Source organism: Lycorma delicatula, chromosome 2 (genome assembly GCF_047948215.1).
Source record: "Lycorma delicatula isolate Av1 chromosome 2, ASM4794821v1, whole genome shotgun sequence".
Lineage (NCBI taxonomy): Eukaryota > Metazoa > Arthropoda > Insecta > Hemiptera > Fulgoridae > Lycorma > Lycorma delicatula.
The window spans coordinates 37837646-37857391 of record NC_134456.1 but is presented as its reverse complement, the minus strand read 5'-3'; the positions used below and the strand labels follow the sequence as shown (position 1 = coordinate 37857391).

At 27.2% G+C, this 19746-nt stretch overlaps 1 protein-coding gene across 4 annotated transcripts in view; it reads left to right on the top strand.

The window, feature by feature from the left end:
• The window catches only part of Zip71B (Zinc/iron regulated transporter-related protein 71B), a 71378-nt gene that overhangs the window by 26212 nt on the left and 25420 nt on the right, over positions 1–19746 (top strand). For 3 of the 4 annotated variants that reach the window (XM_075358726.1, XM_075358727.1, XM_075358724.1), the window contains 3 exons: positions 12816–13070; positions 16117–16286; positions 19564–19680. In XM_075358726.1, coding sequence (XP_075214841.1) covers positions 12816–13070; positions 16117–16286; positions 19564–19680 — 542 coding nt within the window. The remainder of the gene's footprint in view (positions 1–12815; positions 13071–16116; positions 16287–19563; positions 19681–19746) is intronic. The other variant, XM_075358725.1, reaches the window with a different exon arrangement.

The window sequence follows — 19746 nt, the reverse complement described above, 5'->3', positions numbered from 1 at the left end:
TAATAAAATAAGTTAAATTAAATTTAGAACAATAGTAACACAGTTGCGCAGCTGTTCAGTTATAATGAAGTTATTACTTTGCTGTATTACAGTTGTTGTTTTGAGTGCAATTTTGTGGTAGTACTAGTAACACTAATTAGTCATTTTTTCTCTACTGATTTGTTTTTTTTTCATCATATTTTTTCTGTTTTTGAAAATTAATTATTTAAATTGTTTTGAAACCGGTTTCCTTTTAATGAATTTATAGACTTGATGTATGGAACTGGCAGGCTAAAATTGGCCTGAAACACTATATTTATTGTTATTCTTCTGTTACTTCTAAGCAATACTAAAACTTTTCCAGTTTTTGAGGTTAGGTGCCTGTTTATTGTTTTACTTCTAACGCCAGTTTTTACTTGTTTTTTTTTCTAAAATGCCTCGGAAGCACAAATCTAACCTGTCCAGGGATTCCATCACGGGTCCGGGCGGCAAAAGTTGCTCGAACTCAAGAATCTTCTGCTCAGGAAGAACTAAGACAACAAGCGAGGCGACAATGTGCTTTGAGGGCTGGTGAAACAACTTCTCAGAGACAAGAAAGGTTAAATGAGCAAGCTGAAATGCCAATTCAAACACAAATTCATTTAGAAAGACAAGCTGAACAGCAGGTAGCTATAAGAGCGAGAGAAACTCTAGAACAATTGCAGGCGAGAAGAATAGTTCATACTGAAATGCAAATCGCACGCTATCAAAATTTCATGCGTAACAATTGGTCTGTATTTAATAATTCTGGATTTCAATATGATCCTTCACTTGAATACCATAAGCATTCTTTAATCGGTATTGGCTCAATGAATAGAAAATGTCAGCATTGCTGCGATGCTTTGAAATGGAAAGATGAAACTGCTGAAGTGTGCTGTTCCATTGGTAAAGTTTCGCTTCCTTTACTTGGTGAACCAGAGGAGCCTTTGAAAACTCTATATTTAAGTGTTACAGATGAGTCGAAGCAATTTTTAAGTAAAATCAGAAAATATAACTCTTGCTTCCAAATGACATCCTTTGGAGTAGATAAAGTGATAAGAATGCCCGGATTTTCACCAACTTTTACTGTACAAGAACAGATATATCATTGGATCTCTTTTTCCAGCAGATAATGAACAGCATAAATTTTTGCAGGTGTGTTTTATGGGTGATGAAGAAAATGAAGTAAACCGTCGTTGTCAGTATATTGAAGGAGTCGAAAGAGATACAGTATTGAAAATTCAGCGAATGTTACACAGCCACAATTTGTTGGTATATACCTTTAAAAGTGCAATAGAAAACTGGCCTCCAGATAATTACATAGTGGTCATTCATGCTGATCGGACTCCATGTGGCTAACATGAGAGGCGTTATAATGCGCCGATGATCAATGAAGTTGCTGTTTTGGTTACTGGTGACCCATGCTCTCCATGAGACATAGTGTTATGGGCACATGATAATACACTGAAACACGTAGCCGATACTCATAAATTTTAAGATGCTTTGCAGTACTCGTTAATTTTCAGTAAATGTGAGCCAGGATATCATTTCAATATTCCAGTGTTAATCCAACAACAAGACAGCCAGTTCCCAATAAAAAAGTTTCCTGCATGGATTTTTATGCGTATCACAGATGCTTCGAGAGCACGACTTCAAACTCCTTTCGCAGTCAAGGCAACTCTTTCATCAATTCTTGGTAGATATGTATATTAAAGTAGAGAGCAAACGCCTTCGTTACATTTCTATAGACCAGACGAAATTACGAGCTGAAAATTACATTCATCTACAAGATGCGATTAGCGCAGATGGTAATATTAGACCTAACGACATAGGCAAGATGGTTATTCTGCCTTCTACTTTTGTGAACAGTCCCTGTTATCTGCATAAATACACTCAAGACACTTTTGCTTATGTATGAACTTACGGCAGGCCTGACCTCTTTGTAACTTTTACCTGTAATTCTTCGTGGCAGGATGTAACTAAAGAACTAATGCCCAGGCCACTGATCGACATGACATAGTTGCTCGCATATTTCATTTAAAGGTTCACCGCAAGCGAAGCTGCGGGTAAAAGCTAGTTAATAATAAAAATTATGCTGTTTTAATTTATTAGCAAGTAAATTGAGAATATTTACTCGTCATAAAAAAACTTTCTTTTTTTTATTCTACATAATACAAAATGGTTATAGGTAACTATTTGTAGAGAAATCTGGATTTCGTGGGACAAACCATAAAAAAAAAATTGGGTTTCTGAATTTTCAGACTAGAAAGGATGAAAATCCTTTAGAATCTTTTACACAATTTTCTAGAGCCTTTCTTCATTTCTGTCGTGCTTCTAGGAAGTGTAGATAGTCTATCTGATTTAAATCCAGGCCTTATTCATATCATCTGATGACTTATTTTACTTCCTCTTATATGACTACAACCAGTTAACAAAATTTACCCTGATCATGAAGTTTAATTATCTTTTTTGCTTAATACTATTAGTTATATTATGTTGAAGCACTAATTTTAATCATGGTATGACATTTAATTTTTTTTATAGTTTAGATTAGTTGATTTTTTATTGGATATTAGTTGTCTTTTTACTGCAGTTAAAGTAGTGAAATGTACAGTGTGTAATATTTTATTTATAAATTTTAATTTGTTTTTTAATTAACAGCTTTTTACTGAACTTGTGAAAATAATATAATTTAACTTGTTTATATTGGTGTAATTTATGAGTAGTAATATATTGTAAATTATTTAAGTATTTTTTAACCATAAGGAATTTTAAAAAGCAATATAATTTATAGGATAATTTTAATTAGTCAAATCTAATGTTTACTTTTATTTTATAAAACACTTATTACATATTTCTTTTCTTATTTCCTCTAGAGTTATAGTTAATTCTTCATATAGCGCTTTTTTTACGAGTTATTTTATGAGAAGAAAAGATATAAAAGTTTTATGAGTTATAGTACATTAAAAATAGCAGTCACCTTATAATAGAAATAGTAAAAGTAATTTCGTGATGAAAAGTGGTTTATTTGAACTTAATCTTCAGGAATAATTAAGCCCACAGAATGATGCTAAAAGTTAGTTTTAGGGAAGGGGGAAAGTTGCAATACTTGCAAAAAACCTCAAAAGTAGAAGCTGAATAAAAAATCTTAAGATTTTTTTAAAGGTTACAATATTTACTCTAATTTTTTGTAGTTACAACAAAAATTGGCTTAAAACAACTATGTTTTGAAATTATAATGCTTTTTGATGCCTTTTGAAAGTCTTTTTTAGCAGTATTTTTGTGATTAACTGGAAAAAAGTTTCCTATTTAAAAACTGTTTTATGATAAAACTGGTAAGCCTTTTATATTAAGTTTATATCTCATTCCTCTCTCATCACTGTATGAAAAAAAATTGGCTTAGTTACCAATTGTACATTATTTTGAATAATTTTAATTAATAACTGATCCCAAGTAAACAAAAAATAAACTATATTAATTCACTTCATTTATAAGAGCATTAGTGTGCATAAAGTTAATATTGTTAAAAAAAGAAACTCTGTCACTTAAAGATAATATTTATTTACGTACCCTTAATTTTAATCAAAATGTGACAAATTGTCTCTATCAGAAGTATAAATGTTATATAATATATTTAATATTATATAATATTTAATTATGTATATATTATAGTTATAGTTATATTATAGTTATTTTTTTTATTTCTCCAGATATAAATATTAATAATTAATAGATTAAAAATAATAAAAAATAGATAAAAAAATAAAGACAGAAAAAACTACATTTAATAATTAAGCTTTAAACTGATGATACTTATTTTATCCTCATTTACAAATGAATCTTTTATTCCTCAAAACAAGCAATATTTTTAAGTTTAAAAAACGTTTAATTCAACAGAAAATTTCCAGGTCTATAATTTCTGCCCTATTCTCAGTAGGAAAATAGTAAATTATAGAAAGATTTGGTCAATTTTCTTTATTTATTCTAATTTTTTTTCTTCAGATCTTGAAAATAGGCTACTATGATGGAATACAAATAAATTAATGAAATTTGCAGCATATGTAGTATGGCACTGATGTTTAAACTGCTAATGATTATTTTGGGTTACCATTATTTTAAAGTATTATTTTTTTAAATAACTAAAGAAATATTTTTTTATGTAAAATTTTCTGCCATTTAAATGACCATTTAAACCATTGTAGTTATGATAAAAAAAGCATTTTTTTTCTATAACTTGGCTAATTTTTATTGTATAGCAATGAGATAGGAACCAAATTAAACTTAACATTTAATAATTTTTTTTTTTGAAGGGGACTTTTTGAGTGAATCATGAAAATAAAGCATGAAGTTAGGTTTTTTAGAAGTGACCTAAAAAGTATTTTAAATTCAGTATGTTATATCAAACTCAACATCTGTTTTATTGCAATCAAACAAAAATAATTTTTTTTAATTTTACAAACTTTTAAAAAGCTAACTTTTAAAAAAGACATACTTTTTCATAGAAAATTGATGTTTTTGGGAGATTTGTAAAACACTATTTTTCTATTTCGCTCCTCCCATAAAATTACTGGTATCATATACCATTTTGCATACTCATTGATTCCTTAAAGAGTTGTAAATATATACATCTACACGAACTTTCATCATTTCTTTACTTTTCCCCTTCTTTCTTCTATTTTTACTGTACTGTTAGTGCTAAATTATTGCTTGTTAATTAATTTGTGTAGTCCTTTTAGGCCAGTCACTTCATAATGATTAAGTAAAAGTTAAACTACATCCTAATACTTCATTATCTTATACATCTTTTGTAGTAAATAAAAAGTGTTTATGTTCCCTATACAAGGAAATCACAAAAAAATACTATTACCAAGTCATAGACCACGTATTTGAAATTACAGTACAAATGCTGTTTAAAATTTTATTTGCCTTAATTTTTTTCTGCTGCATTTTTTCTTGCCAAAGTGTATTCTCTGCAAAGTAAATCACAAAAATTGTGTTATAAGGAAGTAAAGTCTACATTAAATATTTTTAGAGCTTTGCATAAAAGCTATTTAATTTACAGCAGGATTTAAATTTAGTCCTATTTAATTAGTTTCTGAAATTTTTTAGTATGCTACAAAAGTATTGTAACTACTGGTAACTATTTTAAATTATATGGTTTAGTGATCAGTTCATGGTCAAATAAATTCTTTGTATAAGTTTAATTGTTAACTGTTATTTGTTGTTTGATTTGCAAATAAATTAATATAGATTCACGTTATTTTGTTTGCAGTATGTTAACTGTAATTTTTTCATAAGAAACAACTTATCTTTAAAAAAAAGAAGTATTCTGATTTTGTCAAATAACCTAAAATTGTATACTATTTATTGAGCTTAGTTGGCTGCTCTGTATCTCAGTTTATGAAGTGGATGCTGGCTAATGTACTAATGTCCCAAGATTGGTTCCTAAAAAAAAAAGAAAAATTGAATGCTTATGCAGGATGTAAATATAAAAAAATTGTGTACTTTTGATTATTAAATAATATGTATATCATAAAATTACAGAAAAGTGTACTTCACATTAATTACTTAAATAATATTAATTAGCTGTCTTCTTAACTAATATTAATTTATAATTAATTTCATTTCATAATTTGTTAAATATAGCATTTTATTATAAGTTTTAAGAGCTCTGACCTCATTAAATTTCATTAAAACAAACACTCTTATGACTTTTATTATATATTTTTATAAACTTATTAATATTGAAGATTTCTTATCTCAAATACTCTAGAACTCTCGATTAGTTTTACTTATTCTTGAAGATATTTTTTATAATTTTTTACAGTTTATTGTATAACAGACACTTCATATAATAAACAAATAAATGAATTTATTTATTAATGATGTGTTCTTCCTATTTGAAAATTTTAATAGATAATTTAAAAGTTATTTTTTATCATATTTATTTCATAAGTTCTTTTTGTTTACTCAAATAAACATACACAATAAACAATAATAAGGAATTTTTAATAGTTCTTTTTTATATGCATATAAATATATTGCAGTCCAATCCCAGTAATTTAAAACAGTCAATGTTCAACAGTTTTAGATAGTGTGTTTTTCCTATCACTGCAGTGCAGAGTTTGTTGCACTGTATAGCATGATAATAAATATCCCAATTACAAATAAAATGAAATTTTGTAATGTCCTCACTTTGGAAACACAATAAAACAAGTTAATGGAATGTCTGTGTAGGAATTCATACCAGGTTTGGGGGATAAAATGTGGTCTAATGTCTATATAAAAACAACAGTTGCTCGGGTTCTTTCTAACCATGGAATTTTATCCAGTATTAAGAGACATGGCATAATGGATGATTAATCTTGAGCCTGTGGAGTGATAGTCCGGTCAAATAAATATCTGATTTTTGACTTCCTTGCTCACAGGATGGCTAGAAAACATCAAAGTTGAGAAGTCAGTTCTTGAGTAAGGTGGAACTAATCACAGGCTTAATTGACACAATCATAGTCGGTACTGACACTATTTAGCATACACTATCATATGGCCTATATTTTAACATTGTGTATGTTCTAAATTTAATTTTCTTAATATTATTAAGAAAATATTATTATTATTAGTAAGAATTCCTAGCAAGGATGCCTGATGTATTATTTAATGCAGTGGAAGATGGTGGAATAAATAAAAAAAGATTAATACTTTTATTCTTACCATAATATGTATTGTATTGTTCAATCAGGAATAGCAGGTTTATTGTTCTGTAGATAACATATAAAAAAAATGCTTCAGTATTTAGTTAAAAAGATCAAGGGAACCCGTCAAAATCTTGATCGGAGTTGTATTATGAACTAAAATATTATAAATAAAAAACAGAATTGTTCCATACAAATACATAAAAATAATAATTATGTAAAATGAGATAACAGTATGAATATATTAAATAGATAAAAAATTGATAAGTTATTTAAGTTATTAACTATTTTTTATGATTTTAAATTAGTTGCTAAATATTTTAGTATGTACATGTAAGTGACTATGCAAAAATTCAGGTTTATCTAAGAAAATTATTATACTCATTAACAGAGTGATATCGTTTCTGTAAAAAGAAAAGCCTTTTATTTAATTTTAAATAAATCTATAGTACGATTTTTTACTGAAAAAATCGTACTTCTATATAGGCTAAAATATTGTATAATTTAGTATTATGATATCTTTTTATCCTTTGTAAAATTTCATGATTACAAAAAAATAATTCTTGCTTTTACATGTACAGTGTTGTATATCTACATTACACAGCACTATCGGTTTAGATCTGTGAATAATACTTTTTAAATGAAGAATTTTATCACACGAACTAATATTACATTAAGTTACTTTTTAATTTTTAATTTTCACTAAACGCGAACTTTCATTGTACAATAAATTACAGAAAGTTTATTATTTTAAGTAATGAAATAAAAAGAAACATAATTAAAGATAAAAGGTTATTACAAAAATTATATATAATCTTGGGATAATTATCATCCACATTTATTTGTTTAAGATGTAACACAATTAATTTTAATGTTTTATCTTATTTTGTGTAACTAAAATTATGTTTATAATAATAAGTTCACAAACAAAAATAACATATAGACTATTTATTATATGTTGCGAATAATAATATAATAATTAAAGTATCTCACTCACTTAACACTTAAAAGTACTAACCTAACCTTACAAATCTTCTATTGAAACTTTTTCTTACAAATGAAATATTTTATATTTATTATTTTATCATACAATAATTATGAAAGGATCTTACTTTATAATTTAGCATTACAGAAAGGGCTTTGTTGAATTTTTATTATTTTTAATAAATAATGTTTTATAACAAATCTAGCACTCCAACGTGGCTTTGCCCAAATATCTGGTCAGGGGATATTTAGCAGGTCAGTGCTCGCTTTGTTTGCCCTTCCTGTCTGGCAGGGGCTTTGCTCCCACCACCCATTGTGTTCATTAAACTCTTGCTTGTGAGAATAGTAATGATAAATAAAAATTAATATAAAAATAAAGATTATAAAAAATATCAATATATTGTAATTTCTGCAGAGCAACAGTTTGGTCAGTACAGGATCTGAAACTGAGTGATTTGAAGAATGCAGGTTTAAAAATAGTCACTTATATCTTAAAAATACTAGTTCCAACTGATTACCCGTTATTTATATGGGTAAAGACGTATTTTGGTTCTTAGCATTACCTAACAAACACTACTACAAGATATTTCATTTCTCATTTTTCTTTTTTTCTCTTATCATTTTAGTCAATTAGCCAGAGGCAGGTGCTTCTAATCGCATTGTACAAACAGTAATAGTGGCAGTGGCTGTGTTGGTTGAGCCATCGTGCTGTACATTATTGCACTGCTTAAAAAATCAAAATTCAATAAAGCAGAAAATGGTTTTTGGATATTTATCTGTAGAGTATTTGCAAGCCCAAATCTAGTGAATATCTCTTTTAGTTGGAATTGGTGAAAATTTGGAAATATTGTTCAAAATTTGTTTACCTTTCTTCATCCCTTTCAAGGTTGAATTTTGAAAAATCTAGAAATTAATTTTCAGATATTCACAGAAGGATTCCATACACCAAAAATAAAATTTGTATCTTTATTTGTTACCAAGAAATTAAAAAAAAAAAAATAATAATAGCTGGCTTTCAAAATCCATTTTAATCCTTTAAACTCAGAATTTCAAAAATCTAGAAATTAATTTTTATTTATTCATCTGAAGATTACACACACACCAAAAATCAAGTTGATATCTTTAATTTTTATTGAAAAATAAAAAAAAGTAGTAAATTTCATGGTTACCCTATTTTAATCCTTTAAATTCTGAATTTCAAAAAATCCTTTCTGAGTGTCTTACACCATAAGAAGAATATGAATACAAATTTTCATCTATTTATCTTCAGTAGTTTTTGGTGGGCGTTGATGAATCAGTCAGTCAGTCAAAATAAGTTCCTTAAATGAATTATTTTTATTTTTTTATGCTACAATTCAGCTTTTTTCATTTTTAGTGAAAGAGTTTTTATTACATATAATAAAGAGAATAAACTGCAGATTTCTTTGCAAGATTTCATTTTATATAAGGTGTATGTTTAACAGTAGTAGAACATCAAACTCGGCTATATTTGAATGTTTTTTTGTTTTTTTTTTGGGTAAAGAAAAATTGCTTATATTTAAAATTATTTTTTGTTATAAGTGAAATTATTTGTAATGATTTACAAATGGGAAGATAAATAATTAATTTTTTATTATTTTACCATTGATAAGATAAATATATATATATGTATACTCTCATAGTCTATTGCATCATCTTTTAAATACTTCCTTGTTTTTATCTATCACCTTAATTTGTGACATCAACTGTTCTTGAATACAAACTTGGAGTGAACTAACCAAACATAATTTGTTACTTTGTTGTTGTTTTTTTTTTTTTAATTTAATTATTAGTATATATTTTTATACTAATATTCAGTTTGATCAAAAAACTTGTAGAATTTTAGTTTTTCTCAAAAAATCCTTATTTATTCTTCAATATTGATTCTGTCAGAATATTCAGAGTATTCCTTTTCAGATATAATACATTTGTGCCACTTCTTTTTCCAATCTTCACAGTACCTCTGGAACGCATTTCCAGTATGCCATTCAGTTCCTTCAGCGATTCTGCCTTTATCTCTTTAATGTTAGCAAAACATCATCTTTCAAGTTTCTTTTCAGCTTGAGGAATAGGAAGAAGTAACAGGGGCCAGGTCCGGTGAATGGAGGCCTAAGCTTTTATATTCACCGGACATGGCCCGTGCCAAGTATGAGCTGGTGCATTATCGTTGTGCAATTGCCATGAATTGTTTCACCACAAATCCAGGCGTTTTCTTCAGATTGCTTCATGTAAAGGGCGTAAAAGTTCCAGATGGTAATCCTTGTTGACTCTCTGGTGGTGATTGGTGATTGCCCATAATCATTTTATTCAGTTTTTTGACGTTGTCATTGGCTGTTGATATGCTGGGTCGTCTACAGCATTCATTATCTTCACAGCCCTCTTGGAAATGTTTTTACCGTTTGTAAATACTTATTTTTATTCATAGAAGTATCACCAAAACCAACAATCAATATTGTCAATGCATTGCTGAACTTTATTCCATTCTTGAAACAAAACTTATTGCAAATTCTTTATTCCATTTTTTTCTTAAGTTAAAAATCGCTGACCAAACCAGAACATTGGTAATCTTTTTGACAGCCAACAATAAATTAAGCATTCAGTATGGATATACCAATGTAAACATACATTAGGGACAATTTTACCAATACAACAAAAAAAATTGTAACAATTGGACTTATACAGTCTGGGAAATTAAAAAATTCTGCATTCATTTTGATCAAATCTCGTATATTTGCATATAACATTAATTTGTGCAACAAATTTAAAAACTTGTTATAATATTACTGAATAATATAAAATTAGATTGAAATATTCTATAGTTTACAGTATTTGAGTGTTTAATTTTAGCTAGTATTGAGGGCACTGTTAAAACGATGTAAAATATTTAAAATAAAATATATAAAGAGTAATATTCAACTAACAAAACTAATCAGCTGAACTTGTTTAGAACTTTACAACCAATCTTTACATATTTCATATTGTAAGATATATTTGTATATCATACCATATTATTATTAGTAATGAATCTAATCAGATAGACAATCAACTATTTCCTTCCCCTTAACCAGTTCCAACCCCTAATGTTATCATGCGACCAAGTGATCTTGTTGTCAGTTCACTCTTAAACTAATCTGTGACATAGCTGTGCTACAGTCATCAGTAAAGACAATTTTATTTTATGCTCAGTTCTGGTGACTTAATTGATGACAAATGACATTATACATAGCACAATAGAAAATATTAATATAATTGACTCTTTCTTAAACGAGGTCTTTGTTAAACAATTGTTTTTGGCAACAGAGGTTAAGTAATAAAGATTTTTTACTTAGCCCTAGTTACTTTCTTCTTTTTTTAAAATTAGTTGCTGCAGTATGGTCTAGTTCAAAGTCTGAATATATAGTTATTTTTGTAATAATTAACATAATGAAATTTAATTACTACTTTCTTTAAAAAATTAGACAAAATAAAAAGATGGTTAAAACAAGAATTTATAACTAGTAGAGTATTAAAATATTTTAATGGTGTTAGACAACATACATAACTGTATGCTAGGTTTAGTTTTTCTGTGTGATTACATTCTATGGTAATGAACACTGTTCACTATGTTACTTTTTACTGACAGTCATTTTTTAATTTTTGGTTTTAATACTATTCTTTTTGAAATTTTTATTAGGATAAATCCTACAGATTGTTCTTAAAGTTTTCAGTAAAGTGTAAATTTGTGTTCCTAAGTAAATTTTTGATAGCAACAGCAAATATGTATATTTAAAAAAATGCCAATAAGTGTTTAGGTGGCTGAAATACACAGTTGTTCATAACTCTTAAATGATAAGAGATACAAATGTGACATTAAAGTACATTTCATTTTGTGCAACATTTCCATTTATTTTTTCTTGTAGTAACCATTTTATGGTTCTACTGATTGAACCAATCAGTGTTGGCGATGGTGAACCAGTTTTCTCATTACATCAATGAAGAATACTGACAGTCTTTCCTTGATCTATGACTTTACTCTATCCTTCAGTTCATCATCCGTAGTGAAATGAATACCCTTAATATCTATCTTTCTTTAATGGTAGAAATAAATATAAATCACAGGCCATTAAATCTGGTGAGTGTGATATAGGTTCAAATTTCAACTTCACAAGAACCTTGACGGTTGCATGTGATGTGGTGTGAACAAGCATCAGAATTATCAGTTCCATGGATTGTTGAACATAACATACACATTTCCATAGGTGTTTTAACATCTCTATGTACTGCAGAGAATTTATAGTCAACCCAGCTTTCAGGTAGTCAATCATGTTCGTGTGTTTTGAAATCCTAGGACACTTAGTCGTTTCTGTTGCAGAAGGTTGTTTTGAATTTTTTGATTGTGGTGAATCATAATGTTGGTATTCCACGCTTTGGTTTATAGTGCTTTCTTTTTGAGTACTACAAACTGAAAATAGAAAAGTAGAGAAAGAAGTAGGAAGAACTCAGTCTAAAAACTGATAATCACAGAAGAGTTTTTACCATAACAAAAAGAAAACAAAATTACTTCAAGTATATAAATTTTTTTTAAATGTAATTTTATTCCTTAGAATTAAAAATAAGTCCATTAATTTTTATGAAGTTCTGTCCTTTAGCAAATAAACAACAGAAAAAAAAACAATTACAAAGATTGGCTGGAATGTAATGCGTACTATAATGTAACAGGAGAACAAAATATTACACGAAGCGACAGGTGCTATCACCATACAGTTTTATTCTCTTACTACCTACATTTTAAAACTCGTTGAGCACTGTCAGTTTCTTTCAGTTTTCATTGTTACGGAGTCGAATACACCAAAAAAACTCAACAGCAAAAAAATGAACACAAATGACATTCAACATTGTCTAAAAACCGTTTATTAAATTATCAGTCGTTAAATTTAACTACTTGCTGATTGAATTAAAAATTCACCATAGCTTTCTTTCTTTCAGTTTTTAGTGATAATTTATCATTCATTTTGACTTGTATATTTATTGATGAGTAATTATTTATAATAAATAATTAATGATGAATATTGATGAAAATGAGAATTCGTCATTTATTATTATGGTAATTAACACTGAGTGTATTTTTTTGTGTATTTTTTACAGCAGTATACAGCAGAGATAATTTTAATAGATATTCACCAACATCAGTCAACTCAATGTATAAACGTTGTTTTACAATTGAAGAAATGCTTTCAATGTACAACCTTGAACCAAATCATGAACTTGTTATTTTACCAAATAACTTTTTACTTATGTGCCCTGTATTAGTGTATGAACTTGATCAAAAAAGTTGTAATATACAAAAACAAAACATGATTAATTCTCATATGAGAGCTTCTTTACCTAATACTTATTTTGGTATGTATTTATTACTTTTACATGATTTTTAAAACTTTTCTTATGTGTCAGTTTTGCTTGTGTAAGATTTTAATGTGAATCATGAGGAATTGTTTAAAATTTCTTTTAAGACATATATACTAGATCTTATAGATGTAGATGATTGCATTTTCTGGCCTCTGTACAGAGTCGTGCTAATGTGTGAGAGGAAGGCTTTGGTTCAAATTGTGAGCTTGGATATTTGTATATTGTATTGCTTAGTACTTTATATAGTATATAACTAACTTATATACATGCTTTGTCAGCTTGTATATTACATTATACAGTGCTCAGGTTTTGTTTCTCATGATAGTTGTTTTAATATAATTTTGTACTTTTAAAGATTTCATTATATATTTAGAAACTTCTGGATATTGTTGGATTTATTTTTAATGTTTAACGATTAAATTAATGAAGTGTAATTTATTTTTTAATTTCTATACTAATTATTTCTAAAACATTAAAATTATTCTAAAATATGTTATCTCTAATGTTAAAAATTCCATTCTTGTTTTTTCTGCCTTAAGAGTTTTTTATTGAATCTATTTTTCCAATTATTTCTTAATTAATTTTATTCAGTATTACTTTTGAATCATCATAGTAAATTACCAACTTTTTCATTTTTCCCTAATCAATCATTATTATAAATTTTCCATTTCAATAGTTCAAATTTTTTTTTGTACAATTTCGTTATAGATTATATTTCTATTCCTAACATCTCGTATTTTTTTTTACCAATTAGAAATAGTTTCATGAGATGAATTTTCTATTAAAAAAAATAAACTAAGTATGTATTTTCTCTAAAGAAAAATTACTCCATTAACACAATTCATTTTTATTACTCATTGGAAAAATATTTTTAAATTTAGATAATTATTTAAAGTATCAGTTGTCTCTTCAGAAAATAGATTAAAGAAATAGTTCACTTTTTCACATAACTGAAAATACTTTACATTCAGTGTAATTGAACAGTCATCTGGATCTGCATGATGATTCCTTTTTCCCTAGTTTCATTTATGAAAATGTTTTTTTTTCTATTTATTACAACCTCTTATTATTCAAATTTAAAAAAAAAAAATATGCAGATTGGTGGGTTAAGCTCACTTTAGTAAACCTTAAAATTATTGCAGCAAACTTGTTAAATAATTTAATTTTTGTCCATATTTATTTTGTGCGTTGTAGATATAATTAGATTAATGGAAACTTAATGATGTAAAAAGATTTTTGAATAGTTAGTCATTTCTTTGTGTTTAAATTTTGTAATTTTTCAAGTTGCTTTGTTATAAAAATGAATTATTGATTGTAAATTTCAAGACGGACTAAACAGTGTAGGAGAAATTGTTCATTTTTTTCTAACATATCTTTTCTATTTTGAAAAAAGAATACAACAGTTAATTAACTACTTTACAATGAGTTAATTAAAAAGTCTTATAAGGAATGTCTAACAATTAATAACTATTGTGCATGTTCACCTGCAGGCATGCAGGTGGGTATAGTATATTGCTTTGGAAGGGATTTTTGAAACTTTGTAAATACATACCATTCAAGGTATGTATTGATTGTCCTACCCAGAAGAGGTATTTACTCATACTAAAAATAATGAATTACTATGAATAAGTGTTTTATGTTTCTAAATCCAGTTGAATTTGAATTGCTGTGAATAACCCTTGTTTATTTACTTACTAGTATAATCTACTAATGCAGTAGCAGTTTATTAAAAGGCAGATTATATAATTTAGTGATTAAATTATGTCCTAGAAGTAGATTAAATTTATTTCTGTACATAGTATTCCTTGAAAGAGGGTGTGCAACTTTGAAATTATATATTTCAATTAATTGTAAAAATTATTTATGATTTTAAATCTTGTATATTTTATTAATAATTGTGAAATCTATTTCTAAAGAAAAAAAAATTCTCATTTATTGGGCCATGGGAGGTTGCTTATTGCTCATAGAGTTGAACAGATGAATTCAATTGAACAGATTGCAACGTTCACATTACGCAAATACAAAAAAAAAATTAATTACTAATCATTGATTGATGATGGCAAGATATATGATTATACAAAATGATTTTATCAATTAAAAATAAATTATAGTAATAAAAAAATAAAGAAATAAATTAAAAAATTATTTATAATAAATCTTGTCATAGGTTAACTTCATGGATTTGATTAAAAAAACTTTATGTAGAAAGAAAATCTGTAAACAAAAATCAAGTAAGTGAAATTATAAATATTAACAGTATATAGAAAATTAGAATGCAAATTTAGTTTTAAAAAGTATTACTCCACTATAAAAATCTGTGGCTTCTTGAGTATTATATTTACGTAAGTTTTTAAAAATCGAGGGTTGCATTGACCAAAGACATAACCCATTATATGTAAAAAGAACTCTTAGGTTTTAGAATTCTGAAAATAACTTTCAAATGACTGAAATATAGTCTGTTTTTTAATGCAAGAAGTATGAAATTGGCAGAGGTTCATCAGCAGAGTAGTGAATTTTACAGTAAAAATGCAGTGATTGATGAAATTATGAAATCCAAAATAAAAAGTGAGTTGTGCTCTCATGGGTTGTGTTGTTTCATGATATAAGCCACACACTATTACTTAAACCAAAGAAACCATCACATTATTCCACTAGAAGCAAATGAACCATCCTCTTATAGGCCACTCACAAAGTAAGTTTCACTTCTCTCTGCATTTAAGATGGTGTCTTACTAACTTGTACTTTGACAAGGTTAAGAAGTCAAAAAAGTTCCGCAACAGTCACATCATTTTATAAAGTAGGTATTCATAAATATATCCTAAGAAATATTAATATTGATAGAAAAAGTATTCTATATTGAAAAATAGAATATGGTTTTTTTGTGTAATAATAAAATTGTGTAATAATAAAATAACATATCATAATTTTTTAATGTTCTAACAGTACCTTCTTTTTTTAATGTGCTGTATAATTTGCATTCATATAAATTTATTTATTTTATTTTTTTATTTTTGTAATTGTTTTACTTATTTCTTTTTAGTGTGGCTATCAGCTTCTGTTAGTGTTATTATTATAAGTCTTGTTGGATTACTTGGTGTTTGTATGGTTCCCTTATTACAGAGAACATTTTTTAATGAATTAGTAAGTTTTCTCGTTGCTCTTGCTGTTGGTACACTATGTGGCGACTCTTTTCTACATTTATTACCACACGTAAGTGTTTTTTAGTAATTAAAACTGGATTCATTTTTACAATATGGTAGCTTACAAATATAATCGGTGTTAAAGGTTATTATCAGTTGCCATAGCTTTTGAATCACTTGCTTTTAAGTGTTTAGTAATATAATCTAATTTTGGAGAGAAATTACTTTTTTGAACTTCTTCATATTTTATTTATTATCTCTTTAGTGACAAGTATTAATATTTTTAAAAGTGTAAATAATTTCTGAATTTTTTTAAATGTTGAGTTCAGTAAAATTCCATGAGGCTCAATTACATTCAAAAAATATTTGGTGTTTTTAGTTTTGCTGGAAAAATAGTTTCTGCAATATTTTTCATTGAAAATTGAACTCGCCATTACAAACTGATGAACTAGATCGTTCACTGCAAGCAAGACAGTGAAGCAGCACTCTCTTGTTTTTATAAAGTTAAACATCATAAAATTATTGGTAGCAGCATATGAACTAAAATTTAGTAATTTCACCGTCTTGTAATCAATGTTTACCTAATAGCTGAATTTGATAATACTAACAAATTCTATGTAACATCTTACTTGCTGATGGAACTTTACAAGTTGTTTTATAATAATTTGTCTACTTTAGTAATTTTTTTAAATAAATTATAAGAAAAAATATTTTAATTATACCTAATAAATACATGACAGTTTATGTATCAATACTAATAATATATTGTACTAATTTTTTAGATTTATTAATCTACTGGCAAACTTATTGTCTGCCCAGTTCACTGATATTAAATCATTTACTCACAATCAGTTGAACAGTTCTTGTAGTTTGACATACAGCTATCTCTCTCATATAACTGTTTCGTTTGTTTTACATTGATTGTTCTGATAAGTTTTTATTTTCATAATAAATTTTACACATTTCAACAAAAATTATCATCTTAGATCCATGATTATACAATCGTTACTTCATGAGATATTCAAATTATTATTGTTATTATGTGGAAGTAGAAACTAATTTTGTTTAATTTTACTCACAAATATATACATAAAATATTACTGCATAGTAATTTAGTAAATATAATTGTTACATTGTGTGATTTGTTAAAATAGAAGTGGACCTATGAACATTTATACATATAAAGATTTTTATATTATGAAATAATTATACTGTGATAAGTAAAGTATTGTTGAATATTTATTAATTACAATATCACGAACAATTTCTTATAAGTAGGCTCTTCATAAGTTTATAAGAGCATTAATTCTTCTGAAGTTTTTTTTTTTATTAAAAAGTCACTTAAAATTTTTATCTGCTTTAGTTGCTAAACTTTTTAATGACAAGCTAGTGAAATTTATCTTTTTTGTAATAACAATGACGAGTTACATAATAAAGTAATATCAGATTGCACCTATCATCTTCCACTTTATTTCTTTTTCCAAGAAACCAAGATGGTTTGGCTTGTTTATTTCTGACCTTTCTTTCTTTTTCCTGTTTAACCTCCGGTAACTACCGTTCAGATAGTACTTCAGAGGATGAATGAGGATGATATGTATGAGTGTAAATGAAGTGTAGTCTTGTACATTGTCAGTTCGACCATTCCTGAGATGTGTGGTTAATTGAAACCCAGCCACCAAAGAACACTGGTATCCACGATCTAGTATTCAAATCCATGTAAAAATAACTGACTTTACTAGGACTTGAACGCTGGAACTCTCGACTTTCAAATAGGCTGATTTGGGAACACGCGTTCACCACTTGACCAACCCGGTGGGTTTCATTTCTGACCTAAGTGTTTTACATCCTCACTCTTCTCTTATTAATGTACTTCTTTATCTTTTTTAATGTTTATACCTTGTTTTAAAAACTAATTTGTTACCTGTATTTTAGTATATTCTGTTGTAGTCACCTGAAATTCTGAACTTTACAATAGGAACATAATTAACTCATGAATGTTATCTGTTTACAATTCATTGAAATTCCTTTATCCCACATTAAACATCCAACTGTAGGATAAAATTCATCCACCATCTGCATTCTGCTACTGGTATCCCAATTATCCTTTCATCTCAGAAAAGTCAAAATCTAAGAATATAAAACTGCTAACAATTTCTGTTGGTTCTCCTTGAGTTTGCAGATTGCCTCTTCCAGTCTTATAATTTAATGCCATTACCAAATGTTTTGCTTTTGCCTACAATCACTTTCATCTACTTTTCTGTACTCTCACCCAAGTATTAATATGATAATGTGATTTTGAACTATATCCACCTTTTCTCCCAAAATTTCACGTAAACTACAGCATACAATTACTAAAATATTCTGAAGGAAAGAAATGTATTCATGTATTCAGGTGTCCAAGGAAACTTTTTTGACATAATTTGCCAAAACTTGTAGGACTGATTTAAAGCATTAAAATAAAAAAAAATATTATGTGGACAAATACAAACATATCTTGCTGCATTTTTCTTCTTTTTATGCTTTTTTTCAATTAAAATTTATATCTTAGGAACAGATTGAAAATTTGAATGAAATTCAGTGTACAATTACCCAATAAGTCTACAAAATAAATATTTTTGAAAATGTTTTCTTCAAACGTTTTTAAATTATGACTGTCTAAATGTTTTAATCATTAACAGTTTCATGAATATTACTTTCATTGAAGTATGTTTTATTAGGTAAAATTTTGAACATTTTATTGCATACAAAATAAATATATTTGATAAAATCTGTGTAACTTACATAAATATAAAATTTTCTTTGGTAGAAAATTAAAAAACAAAAAACATTAAAATAATCTGTTTTCATAGATCAAGTGATATTACAGTTATTTTAAAATGATTAAAGCAGTATTACTTAAGTGCTTTATAACCAGAAAGTTTATAAGAATGTGTGTGTGTGTGTGTGTGTGTGTTTATATGTATGTGTGTGTGTGTGTGTGTGTGTGTGTGTGTGTGTGTGTGTGTGTGTGTGTGTGTGTGTGTGTGTGTGTGTGTGTGTGTGTATGTGTATGTGTATATATAGAAAAAGATGTATCTTCATATATTTTATATTATGAATATTTTTTGGCGGTTTCAAATGAATTTAATGTCAAATTTTAAAGTAGGTAATGGCAGTGAGGTAACTTTCTATGTATGCTTAAATTTATGTGAATTAGGTAAAATTCAATGTTTTAAAATAGTGTATTTACTGACAATATTCTATTAATGAACATATATTTCTGAGAAGCTTAATGCTTTCAAAATTAGAAATATTTGAATTCAAAATGTATCTGTTCTAATTAAATTAATGTTATGCTTTATTCACAGGCATTTGAGATAAAAGAAAATGAAAATATTAACATGGTTACATTGCGAGCTGGAACTGTTTTTTTGGCTTTTCTTATATTCTTTTTAATTGAAACAGTTTTATCAAACAGAAATAAGGTAAGATATAATTCTTATAATAGATGTAAGATCACGGAGCATTTTTGTTTCAGATGTGTGAGAATT